The sequence below is a fragment of the Spermophilus citellus genome, assembly GCF_964194105.1.
Source record: "Spermophilus citellus genome assembly, chromosome: 10".
Lineage (NCBI taxonomy): Eukaryota > Metazoa > Chordata > Mammalia > Rodentia > Sciuridae > Spermophilus > Spermophilus citellus.
The window spans coordinates 64,694,371-64,708,215 of NC_138197.1; the positions used below are offsets into that span (position 1 = coordinate 64,694,371).

The 13,845-nt window shown below is 34.6% G+C and overlaps 1 protein-coding gene across 2 annotated transcripts in view; it reads right to left on the reverse strand.

The window, feature by feature from the left end:
• Positions 1 to 4,940: 4,940 nt before the first annotated feature.
• The window catches only part of NELL2 (neural EGFL like 2), a gene marked incomplete at its 5' end in the record, with an annotated part of 362,215 nt that continues 353,310 nt past the window's right edge, over positions 4,941 to 13,845 (reverse strand). For both annotated transcript variants that reach the window (XM_081311609.1, XM_081311610.1), the window contains 3 exons: positions 4,941 to 5,164; positions 11,623 to 11,847; positions 13,415 to 13,591. In XM_081311609.1, the coding sequence (XP_081167735.1) occupies positions 5,114 to 5,164; positions 11,623 to 11,847; positions 13,415 to 13,591 (453 nt within the window). In that variant the 3' untranslated portion in view covers positions 4,941 to 5,113. The remainder of the gene's footprint in view (positions 5,165 to 11,622; positions 11,848 to 13,414; positions 13,592 to 13,845) is intronic.

Below are 13,845 nucleotides of genomic sequence, written 5' to 3' on the forward strand. Positions count from 1 at the left end.
ATAAGGATAAACGTTTATGATTTGGTTTTCCCATAACCAATCTTCACAGCTCCCTTGTTTAGTGTAACATCCATTACATATCAAGGATCTAACTATGCATGGGTTAGTTGGTTTCTTAGGTCTTATTGCTACTTTATATATCTATTAAATTGATCTGTGATTTATCTTTTTTATTGCCACAGCCACTCTTAATTCCTACAACTTTATATCTTCCTGATATATGGAAGAAATTTCCTTTGTCCCTAAATGTAATTCTTCAAAATAGTTAAAATAGTCTCAGTCATTTGTTTTTCTAATAACTTACAGTGACCTTTAGGAACTCTTTTTTTTTCCTTGCTAGAACTACTGGGGCGAGTTGGCATTTTTTTGGTGCTATTCTTAGTCTTCTTACGTATTTCTTCATTACTGGATCTTCTTCTTATTGGTCCTTTTGGTTCCCAGTCAGTTATCATTCTAGTCCAAACCATTCACATTGGGTCTGAAATTCTGTGGTTAAAACGTACCTCCTGCTTTCTACTTACCATCTCCCACACCCTGTGTTCTGCTCCTATTTTTCACACAATCAATAGAGTAAATCTTTCAATGGTCAGAGGATGGTGCAGCTCTGCTCAAAACTGCCTAATGACTCCCATGTCACTTAGAATAAATTCCAATGCCCTACTCATGGTCTTGGAAAACCTCACTTAGTCTCTGGCCACTGCTCCGACTACATCCTCCACAAGCAGGCCTCAGCTTGCCCATGCCACTCAGACAAATATAAGTATGTTCCCACCTCAGATCTGTAACTCAGTTCACTCTGCTTATAATTCTCCCCTCCGGGTATGCAGATGGCTCTTTCTCTCACTTCAAATATTTGCTCCAATGCCTCTTGATGTTAGAAAATGTCGTCTTTCTGATCACTGTATCTAAACTATCGTGCCTGTCTTCATCACTACCTAACCCACCTTAATTTTCTTCACAGCATTTAATCACCACCTAAAATCACATCTACTTATTTGATAATTTTCTCTTCTACCCATTGGAATGTGTACTACATGAGAAAACAATAAATAAATGCGTATGGTGTGTCAAATTTTGATCATTGTCATGCCTGGACACTTCTCTTTGCAGTGGCTGTGTTGCAGTGAATTTGCTACAGGGGATAAGTTGTACACAGTGCCCAGCACAGTGTCTGGTATACAATACATCCTCAAAACAGATTTGTTAAGTATGGGTTTATATTTTCCCCATATGTTTATACATTTCTTTTGATAGAGGTATTCCTAGATTCCTTATATTTTTCAGAAAATTTTCTATTTTTCCTTATTTATGGCTGCAGTTTCTAAAAGAGAAAATTATTAAAAAAATAAACTCAATATAATTTATACACTTGCATGTAGTCACTCTCTTATTTCAGACATTTTTTTTAAAAAAAAGCACCTAGCACCTAGCACTAGAGATAAATAGAAGAACATGTTTTAAATGCAATATTTTGGTGGTGACAGTAATATGTTGTGTCATCTGTCATTCAGAATAAAGAAGAATTTCAGAATCTTTTATGAAAACAGTCTGTGGAAAATAATTTAATCTCAGGACAGACACTAAAGGTTTGGAGGAGTTGTCCTTGCCTCTTGGAAAATAGAAGGAATATAAAACTGTTACTCAGTTTACACTGTCCAAACTCCCCCAATGGTTCTGTTCTTTACCAATTTATGTCACCACAGATCTAGAGCCTCTATAGCCCAAGGCATTCTTGCCTTTCTACCTGCAGGTCTATTAACTAAGGGCAATTTCTCTGCAAAGAGGTGACAATTCCTTTATGGAGGATATTGAATTCTAAGGTAGAAAACAGTACATCAATAATGAAAGGTCAGTGAGAACACAGGAACCAACTTTCCTGCAACAGCCCCTGCAGAGGGGGAGCATCCAGGTGCCATAGTGACTGGCACGTACACAGAGCTTAAGCATTCACTTACTGCCTTCAAGGATCCTTTCAGCATGAAACTCTGAGATCAATTTGCTCTTGCACCAAGAACACATTACATTGAAAAACTATAAAACAAAAAGTTTTGTTCTAAAAGCAATTGGTGTCATCAGTGCTTAAGCTTCACCAGAGATCCATGGGGACTGGGACCACACAGATGTCTGTGGGATCTGCTGACCTTCAGAAAAACTCCTAACTAGTCAGCAATGTGGAATTTTGATAGATGAGATAATGCTTAGTGAACTGAAGCTCATCTTTTATTCAGTACATGTAGCTTCAGCTTTGTTCAGCTGAATAACTTCTGTATTCCAACACTCCAGAGTATTGACTGCTGTTTTAGAGCTTTGATATACCGTTCATTTTGTAAAGGCAATTACAGGGCATCTCAACTTTGGCTATAGATAGCCAAGTTATTGGGAAGATAAAAGGGGTTCTGTGATATTACAGTGTAATTGAACAAACCTATGACTCTCTACCAGCATATAAAGCAGAACAAAAAAGCAATACAGCAGTCTTTTAAAAGGGAGATAAATGATACAGGTTACCATGTATTACTTACCAGAGAATCATATTTAAATGTTCTTGTGCTTTTTGTTTTTTCAGAAAAGGGGTATAAAGGAAATGAAGTAAGGACTATTTCTACCAAGGCTTGCATTTAAAGGAACCAAGCACTTTCAAATTAAATTCATGCTTCTTAGTTCTCACTTTCCCAGAAGGTGGGCATTTTTGCCTGGTATCACCAGAGAGCATTAAACACCTCTTTTTTTAAGGGACATGGTTTTTAATAATCACTGATTACTTTTAGGGGGGGTCTATATAAAAAAATAATTTTCCTGGGGTTCTAGAATTTATGGTATAAACCTTGAGTGTGGGGTTGGAGTGGGGTTCCATGTGAGCAGATTCACTGATATAATGTCCAGGAAGGGCATGGTTTTACTTTCACCCCTCTTTCGTCTCAGCATTTTAAGGGTTTTCTTTCTTTCATTTGTATATGAAAACAGGAGTCTACAAGCTACCAATATGCTCAAAACACTACAAGGACTTAAAAAAAAAATTTGTGGGCTATAAAATCCCAGCCTATCTCTTCTTTCCAGAAAGACATAACGTATCTAAATAAAGAACATGTATGTGTTCAGAGGTAGATGTGTAAGTATGCACACATACACAGTTACTCTCCTCATAAAAACAAGTAAAGGAGAATTTAATATGAAATCTCAAACCTATATAAAAAATCACGTGGAATAAATGTTAAATTAGCCCTCTTGGAAACAAAATTGCTATTTACCATAGTAATATAGCTGATAAAAATAAGCCTTATATTCTGCTGAAATTTTAAATTAAATATAAAAAGGCAGCAGAAAAATCATTTATATTGAATGTAGAGAGATACTTGAATTTAGACATGCAATACATATCACACATGCCAAAGAATTAAAACATTTATAAATTTTCCTCAGCTTACCTTATGTTAGGTTGTTTCCATAGCAATGGTGAGGGGGTAGCTAAAAGCTACTTTACCATTTCTGTAGCTTGTAGTGGTCATCTCCTCTCCATTTCAATTTTTATTTAAAGAAAAATGCCTCCATGCAAGTAAAAATTAATTTGACAATACTTGTATTTCCTTTTCACTTTAGTACAAAGTATAAAAATTGAGCTCTATTGGAATAAGTTCCCTTATTGGGAATAACCTGTTTTTCATCTGCGATTTGGTGCATAGAAAGATTTAATGTGGAATATAATATAATTCCTCCTAACCTTGAGAAGGATTTACATAGCAGTGTGAAGGACCAGTTCCTGAAGACATTTCCAACCTTCACACACTCCCTTCCTTATGTATATCTGTCAGAATTCTGGCAGCGAACAGATGGCACACTTAAGACGTCTAATTAAGGAGTTTAACAAAGGGACCATATATAAAGATGTGACTGGAAATAGAGAAAACAACAAGAAATAGAGCAGGGATCCCCTTACCCACAAGGACAGAGTAGCCTGGGATGTTACTCTAAGCCAGAAGAAGAAAGAAGAAGTCATCACAACCTAAAGGGTGAGGTTGAAGAGAGAAAGCCACTTGCCAGGAAATGTATTCTTCAGTTCTTCAATAAGGTGACACAGCCAATCATGGTGGTGACCTGGCAGGAGGGAGCCAGCAGCATAAATATCCAAATTTTACATCCTCCTGATATGCTGCCAATATCTACGGCAGTATAATCGAAATCAAACCAGATACCAGAGGGAAGAGAACCTATTAATACTTTCTATATAGGTCAGATTCCCCAGGATACAAGAGCAGGGTAGAAAAGGTAAAATTAAGGACCTGGAGAGACAGAAGGAGGGTATATATCTCACCCTCTAGTTAGGCATATAATTTAGTGAAAAATTAACCCTCAATTTGGAAATAACATAGTGAAAATTTATATCAGAACTAGAAAAAAATGTATTTTGAAACATCTGGAGAAAAGCAGAACACATTAAGCAAGAGAGACTCACACATTCTAAGGTAAGAGAAATATTTATTTAATTTTGCACAAGAACGAGCTTATACTGAACAAATTCAACCAAATAATATAAGTGCAGTAAAACAAGGGAATGGGGATGACTTTTCCTGTTAGAAAATATTAAGTAACCATGCCTGTGCATTATTTTTTATCATTACAATAACTTGTTTCAGATTTCTTTTCAGAGTGTGTACTGTACATAACACGTTATAGGTTCTTTGCTTTGCTTCTGAAAATATAATTCATTCACTGCTTTACATTTTATTTTCTGCAGTGAGGAACCTAACTGATTCATGAAGATTCTGATCTAGAAGAAAATTTTCTGCACCAATGAAGCCCAAGACTTTAACAGATCCAATGGGCTCAGGCTTCCCGTACAGGGGTCAGGATGGACGTTATGGTGTGCATTTCACACACATTTTCTACAAGGTGATGTCAGGTACAGAAGAGGCAGAATTGTGGTCTAGTTTTTTTTCAAGAATTTTCCTTTTGTGATTTTCTCAAGCTCCACAAACATCATAATTGAAAGTTTACTCAGCTACTAACAAAGCTGCATTTAGCTGCCCACAAATCATTCAATTTTTTAAAACATTTTTTTGGTCTTTTTAATGAAGGAACATTCCTTAAGCAGAAATTTCCCATAAGACAGTCAACTTCACAGCTCCTGAAGGCACTGTGGATCCACTGAGCAACAGATGTGGCCATTCTAGAGAAAGAAGTAGAAATAATTGTGGAGTATTAATTTTTAAGCCATTAGTAAATTTCATTCATTGATTAGTACTTAAAAACACAATTGTATACTCCTGAGAATTGAATAATCACTTTTCATAACTCAATCAGTAAAGAAGGAATTATGTCTCATTATATGTGGCAAGGGATAAACTGACTTTACTTACCCAATTGTATCCACTTGTATCATTTTGTCTTGTATTTATTTATTCACAAAATATATGTTGAGTATAATATGTACTAGTTATAATGATAAATAAAGCATACCTCGTTATTAACTTCATATGGCAGGGCATATAGTGTATTGGGAGAGAAAACTATTAACTATCAAGCAAACTTACAACCTAAAACTTAAATGTGCTAGAAAAATGTTATGGTCTGAATGTTTTGAGTCCCCTCAAAATTCATATGTTGAAATTCTAATCCTCAATGTAATAATAAGAGGAGGCAAGGCCTTTGGGAGTTAATTAGGGAACAAGAGTGGAACACTGTGAATGGCAGTAGTATCCTTATAAAAGAAATGAGATGCACACAATTCACAATAGTCAAGTTAGGGACCCAGCCTAGATGCCTGTCAACAGAAGAATTGATAAAGAAAATTTGGTCTATATAAATAATGGAGTTTTACTCAGTCATAAAGAGAAATGAAATTATGTCTTTTTCTGGTAAACAAATGGAACTTGAGGACATTATGTTAACTGAAATTAAGTCAGACTCAGAAAGTCAAACGAGAGAGAGAGAGAGAGAGAGAGAGAGAGAGAGAGAGAATGAATATGAGCCAGAGAGGGGGAGGGGGGAAGGAAGGAAATAAGGATAAGGGATCTCACTAAAATAGAAGGGAGACCAATAGAATAGAGAGAGGGGATAAAAAGGGAGAAAGGAGGAAAAGCATGGGGGAAATGCTGGGAAATAAATCTACCAGATTATTCTATGTCCAAGTATGAATATACAGTGAGTACATATGAATGGATATACACAATATATGTATATTATGTACATATATAATTATAACACAATAAAGTACTCCTAGTAGTAATAATAATAAGTAATAGAAGAGAGATTGGTAGAGTAGAGCAAGCAGATAAGTGGGAGGGAGGCGAGGAGGCAAACAAGTGTAGGGCAATGAGACTGATCAAAAAGCTATGTGCATATACAAACATGGCATAATGAACACAGTTATTATGTATGCCTATAATGCACAGATTAAGAAAAAGGATATGAGAAAGTTGGCTTCTTCTCTCTCTTCTGTCCTCTATATGAAGATATGAGAAGATGGCTATCTCTGACTAAGAAAGATGTCCCTTATCAGAAACCAGATTTGGCCAATACCTTGATCCTGGACCATGAGAAATTAGTTTCTGAGCCTCTAGAACCATGAAAGGTGTATAAATATATCAAAATAGATTCTACTATCATGTATACAATAAATAAATAAATAACAAAATGAATTTATGTTGTTCAAGCCACCCAGTCTAAAATACTCTGTTATAGTATTCCAAACTAAGACAAAAGGATATAAATTAGGCAGTATTATGAGATGAACAAAAGACTGCCTACTTAAATTGGTGGCTAGGATAGACTTCTTTGTAGAGATGATATTTGAGCCAAGATCTGAAGACAGCTCCATATGAAGGTAGACCAAGAGCACAGAGAACAGTAGAAGGAGAAACAATGAAGTGACAAGAGTTTTATTACAGTTAAGAAACTGAGGACTGATTGTGGCTCAGTGGTAGAGTGCTTGCCCAGCATGTGTGAGACACTAAGTTTAATTCTTAGCACCATGTAGAAAAATAAATAAATAAAAATAAAGTTATTAAAAAAAGAAGCTGAAAAAAGAACTAGGTGAGAATTTTAGGTTGGTGAAAAAGCAGTTTACAAATGAAATGGGAGAAATAGAAAGAGAAGGATCAGATATGCACAATTTGCTTTCATAATAAAGTATCAAAATAATGTAAAAAACTACAAAGAATAAAAAAACTATACATTCTTCTCTGATTTGTCACTTTCTTCTCAACTAGTTAACTAGTAATAATGTAAATACTGTTATTACGATCACTATGATAATAATATTCTTATACTTCCTGAGTATGTACTCTGTGTCAGACACTTTGCCAGGCATTTTAAATACATTATCTAATTTCAATCTCACAGCATTCCCAGTGGGATCATTATTAATAGTCACACTTTTTAGTTCAGAAACTGAAGATCAGAAAGCTTAATATTATGTCCAAAACCACACAGTTAATAAATGATAGAGCTGGAATTAAATGCCAGGTTAGTCTGTCTCTAAAAATTCATCCTCTATTCTTATTTTTCTCAGATAATTGGTGTTAGATATATTATACTTTAATATGATAAAATCAAAAGTGTCTTTTGTAACATAAAACTTTTAAAATGATATTTTAAAACCTGAGCTTTTGTTGAAACATAGCAAGTGAGGGGAAAAGCCAGTCTATTATCCAAAAAGAATATCATCAGTTTAACTGAACCCTTATCCTTTCTAAATTACTATTAAGCAGAATTCTTATTCTGACTGCACATGAGAAAGAGACTCAGCCATCTCAAGAACCACAAGCAACATTTTAAAGCTTTACCATTTTGCTCAGAGGCACAGAATTTCTAACAAAACCTAGTTTTATGATCTTTCTTAATCTGCTAGCCCCATGAAGTGATGAATGTCCTGGGTTCCTAAGAGTATCAGTTTTTCAAACTGTGTGACTTTTGAGCAGAAATTGAGTTAGGGAATATGTGATGACTTCTGCCACTGGGTATGTAAATCTAGCATTAGAACTCTGAGGAAAAGTCTTGCTCCCATAAACCTGCTTTTTGGAAGAAACTGTTTATTTTCCAAAATCTTCCAGGAATGTTTTTCTTATTCCTTATCAATATGTTCTGCTACTTATAGGACAGATGCTCTACAATCCAGATCATTGGCACTCTCTTAATGTTAATAGCTATTCTTTTAGTGAAATGTTTATTCATCCTTTGCTACTTTATTTATAGGGAAATAAATGTTTTTTACTATTTTTTTTGTTTTTAGTCTAAAAAGAAACTAATTAAATCTGATGAAAATATTTTTCCAGTCTCTAGTTTCTTTTTCTTTGCTAAATATTGATTGCTATGGAAGCTCTAAGCTTTCTTTGAGGTATATTTTATCATATTGAAGTTAGAAAAGGCATCTGTCTTTTAGAAATTTGATTGATATAAAATTATTTTATTTGCTTTGATTTATTTTTAATGCTTAACACCTTATTCATGGATTTTGTCTAATATAATACATTATATCAAATTATTTCCCATAAGTTGTTATCTAGTCATTCAAATATTTATGGAATAATCTTTTCAAAGCAGTCCTGATCATATATTGAAACTTTATTATAATTTTTCCTGTTTATGAATTTGGTTCTTAGGTCTAGTTATTTATTCTAATATTAGTGCAGAGATCCACTTTCACAACTTCAATTTTACAGTTTTTGATACATAAAGGTAACATTTAGGAAGTCAGGAACTTTATTCTTATTACACTGCATTTTCTACCATAACTCACTTGTTTCAGTATTATATCACAGTCTCCTTAGGAGTCAAAGACATCCCCTGGTTTCCAATTTGAAAAGTTTCCTGCTGAGTGATGATTTATTAAAGGAACAGGACTTGTAATATCTCCCTCTTCTTATTTCTCACCTGGATAATCCTCTTTGTTGTCTGAAGCTCAAAACTCTATGACCAATTAAAAGGATGCTTCTCTATGAGATTTAGGAAAGGTAACCTTATTAATTATTTTTGACTCAGGAGTCCAACTTTTGAGTGAAAGATGCATTTTTTAACCTCAGAAAATTAAATTTGAAGATACCTTCAAAAAGGTGAAAGGGAAAAATTTTACCCTGTTTTCCACAGGTAACTCCTGATGTTGCCTTACTTTAAGAGATATTTATTCCTTGCAACTGTATAGCCTCTAAGTACAGTAAATCTTTCCTACAGACCTTCTATCACAGTTGTAATGTTGTCGTTATCTGTGTCATAACTTTATAAATATCCATTTAGTTCACATAGAAACCCACATTTATTGAATACTTTCTCTCAATGTGTTGGCTATGAAATTTCCCGTGTGGATATTTCACTTAATTCTTATAGCAACCATCTCAAGTAGATACTATTACTTCCCGGTACTACTAATATTCACATTTTTCAGGTAAGCAAACTAAACCACAGAGAAATTGAAGCAGGTCTCCTGAAATCATATAATTAATATTGCTGACTATGCTTTGACTCCAGATATCCTGATTTTCAGACCATGTTCTTGACCTCTAGACCTACTCTTGTCAAACAGGACCCCTGTGATGACAGAAATGTTCTCTAACGTACTGTCTAATATTATAGCTAGTAGCCACATGTGGCTATTGAGCAACTGAACATGGCCAGTGTGACTGAGAAACTATATTTTAAATTTGTTTAATTTTCACTAATTTAAATTCAAATAACCTGCATAGGATCACTCTAGACAATTATTTCTAGGAATGCTGATCATTACATCTCAGGTACCAGCATAATGCCCACACTGTTGTTAGGCTTTGAGATTATTTATTTAGTTTTAGAGTTGATTCCAAAATTAAAACAATGAAATACTAAAGCCACTAAATTAAATTTTACAGCAATAATAATCCAATTAGAATGTTTTCAGCTTTGACATTTATTTACTGACTAAAAATGAATAACTCAAAGTAGGGTGGAATGGGGAGGTAATGTGCTCTGGAAACACTGAATTGTGAAGAATGCTTACCTCCAAAGCCATACCTAACACTTGTTTTGCATACACTTCATTTTTAAAATAACACAAAATAAATGTAACAAAATGAATATTTGGGCTAAATTTGGTAAAATTGAACTTTCTGTTATAACTCATTTAATAAGAAGGCAAATGACCTCAAATATTACATCTAAGATCAGCACCATGTGACAAGAAGAAATAATTTTACTATCAAAATACGTTTTCTGGAACACATTCCTACTAACAGTCAAAAGTTTCTAGCAGTTGTTTATAAAGTAGTGAATGGCAGGCTTATTCATGCTCTTTACCTAAGAAAACATACTAATGTTTACTGCCTGTTACTTGAATGCATCTTACTTACTAAAAATACCCATCTGAACTATATATACATCTCCTTCTATCATGTGGCATATATTTTTGTTGTCACTACTCTGTACAGTTAGATAAGGGTGAGGAAGGACCCAATTCTATTCAGTAATTAAATGTCAGAAAGAATTCCCTGTTTGGACACTAGCACTGAAGTTTTGAGATATGTACTATTAAGTGTACTCATGCTAAACATATATTTAAAAAGAAACACTGCAGATACATTATTAGTAAATTATTGTACTGGATAACTTCAAGTTTGCTGGTGTGCTTTCAGAAAACAGCAGTAAATGATCAATCAAAAAGCTTGACTGATAAATTATATGATTAAAAGAGCAAGAGATTTGGGTATGAAAGAGGAAAAAAATATCTTCAGTCCTAAATAATTTTATATTTCTTGGTTCCATTACATCAAGCTACCTTAATAAGAATTTATATCAAGTAAATTTGAATTAAGTTGCTGTATTGAAAACTTCACAAGATGAAAATTCTCACAAACCAGAGCAGATATAGACATGCAATGTTGCAAAAATCTGGTGTTTTTGCTTTTTGTTGTTGTTAAGCCTTTATATTATTTAGTTTCAGTGTTGTTCCCAAAATTATAAATATGAAGTACAAAGCCATTCAGTTTTATAGGAATAACAATCAGAATGCTTTCAACTTGGTCACCATACATGAACTCCTTCTACTTTGCCTATTATCCACTTTTTGCTTTCACTCAAGTAAAAGGTATAATGCTCTATTTTCCTATGAGAAGAGAAAAATCTATATACTGATTTCTCACCAACGGAAGGAATATGGTAAACACAGATCTTAAACTCTTCAATTCAATGTAATTGACCATAACAAACCAAGAAACATGCCCATTTTTGCCATATTGATTTCTACTTTAGAAAATGCAATGTATCTACTTTGCCAATATATTTTACAGACCTTGTAAAAGAACTATATACAAATCAATATAATATTGTTTTCTAACATGACAGAAGAAACATTTAGTTTGCTTTGTCGTTGTTTTAAAGATGTGTACAGTTTGATACATTAGGACAGTGTAAGTAGGGTGTTTCTACTGATCATTCTGGCTTCAGTCCATTCACTCTCCTTCTCCCTGAATATACATTGGAGGATGCGTGAGAAAGTCAGCCTTGGTTCTAATAAACCTGAGTGGCACTCCTCCCACCTCTGTTTGAACAACAAATAGGGAAAAAAATACTTCCCATTGTTCAGGTTAAGCACACTAGTACCTCTGAGCCCTGGGTGCTGCTGGCAAAGTACTTTCAGTACCTGAATTTAATGGGATTTACCTTGCACTGGCAGAGAGTACACTCAGTGCCATGTTTGATCCAAGAGGACCCAGTGAAGCGAACCACATTCATCTCGTCCAGGCAAGTTTTGGTGATATCATTGCGGATGGTGTCTGCCTGGCAAGGGTCGGTGACACAGCGTGGGCAGCATTCATTCTCTGGAAGGACACTGAATTCACACTCCACATCTGGGCAAGGCAGGGGCCAACAGTCAACTTCCCCTTGCTAAAAGAAAAACAGATGAGTAAGGACCAGATGGAGAGGAAGGGAGAAAATGGAAGGAGGCAGAGAAGAAGGAGGGGAACACAATGTTTACTGAATACTCAATTTATTTGATTGAATTTTACATTTAGACCTTTAAAGCCAGTGAATCTTACAAGGAATCTACAAAAGCCCTCTCAGAGTGATGAGATCTATCCTGAAGCTAGGTTTATAAGCACTTTTCAAGGATTAAAAAATAATAATAATAAAGCAAAATCAACAACCATTTCTCTTAAAAAAATAAAAATTGCATGCCCCTTTCTTTTCCCTGACAAAGAAAAACTGTTTAATGTGGAAGAATGCTTCCATTTAACTTTCTGATCATGAGATGACATTTTTATTCTTTTGATCTTTTTTCTTCTAACTTCTCATGTATTCCTTTCTCATAGAGAAAGCTTTGTCTATTTACTAAAATGAACAAAAAAATGAAAGGAATTTGACAATTTTCATGTTCATTTATGTGTTTCTCAGTGTAAGGACTTTGAGCCACTCCTCAAATCCTGCAAAACAAACAAACAAACAAACAACAACAAAAAAAACCCAAACCAAAACAAACAACATGAAAATCCCCAAAACCTAGGAACTGACTTCTTCAGTCTTTTTTATTCCATGTGGGAAAATTGTGTAAATTGTATCTTTTTAAAAACATGATTCCCACCTGTTTCCTATTTTCTTCATGATTCCAAATCTCCTGGCATTCGAGATGAAAGCAGCCTTCAGGCACAGAAACTGACCTTGCTCTTTCAATGGATTTTTGGGTTGAGATAATAAAAAGGAAGTAACAAAAACAATCATTGCCTCAAAAATATCCTCACACAAATAGGAAATTAGCTATAAGTTTAGAAGTAGCCTCTTCTGTGAAACTGTCTACTACGAAGACATGTAGAGCAATTTTCCTTTTCTTTTACATAATTAGAAACAAAACATTTGCTCAACTGAAAAAAGTCAGTGTTTTCTTTATCAAGTCTTTACTTATTGTTTCCAGGAAAATTTCACAAACCTTATTTTAAAATTCAATTCTTTATGTATTTATTTCATATTGATAGTATGTACAAAAGAAGGTGCCTACAGAATAGCACTGACAGCAACAAACTTCATAAGGAAAAGAATGTTGATTTTTGTTTTTGCCTTTTTAAGTGTAAGAAATGAAGAAATGGATTAACAAAATCTCTGTGTGGAAAAAGAATGTTTTATTTTTTCACATTTGCTATTGTGCTACCCACAATTGTCTTTAAGTAAGCATAAACTAGGTGGGATGAGGGAAGCAGGACTCTTTTCTTTCTTTGAGACTTGGAAATACACCTGAAAGAGACATCACTCTCAGAAAAAAGAATGCACAATGTAATGTGCCACTTCTAACAAAGAATGTTCTTCTCTGGTCCACCATTTTATCATCCTGACCAAGCTCATTTTTTGAAACTGCCAATACTATGGCCAGGTACTGGCTAATGGTAGACAGGAAGGACAGGGCTGCTTTTCTGCTTAGCTTCCAGGCCTAAGTTTTCTCTCCATTTCATGTACCTAAACTTACCAGGCAGCGGCACTGTTGGCAATTCTGGACCCAGGTATCACCACTGTTGTATAAGGTTTCCCCATTTTGATGGAGGCACTGACTGCTAAGCCTTGGATCACATTCAGGGCAGCAAAAAAGATCAACTGTGGGATTCTCACAATCACAAACCATCCGTCGACACATAACGAAACCGTTCTGTATGGGAAGGGAAAAATAAGCATACCAAACCCTCCATTTCTCAGTGTACTAACATCACATGGAGGATGAAATAATTCACACAGTTTACTAAACACAATATAGTTTCTTTAAAATTCCATCTTGTAGCTAATATGTAGAAATTACCCAAGCTGGAGGACTTCCAATTTCCTTTCTACATACTCCTCCTCAAATGACTTGACCAGAAAGAAATTTTCCAGAAGTAATTGGAATGATAACCCCTGTATGGTCCT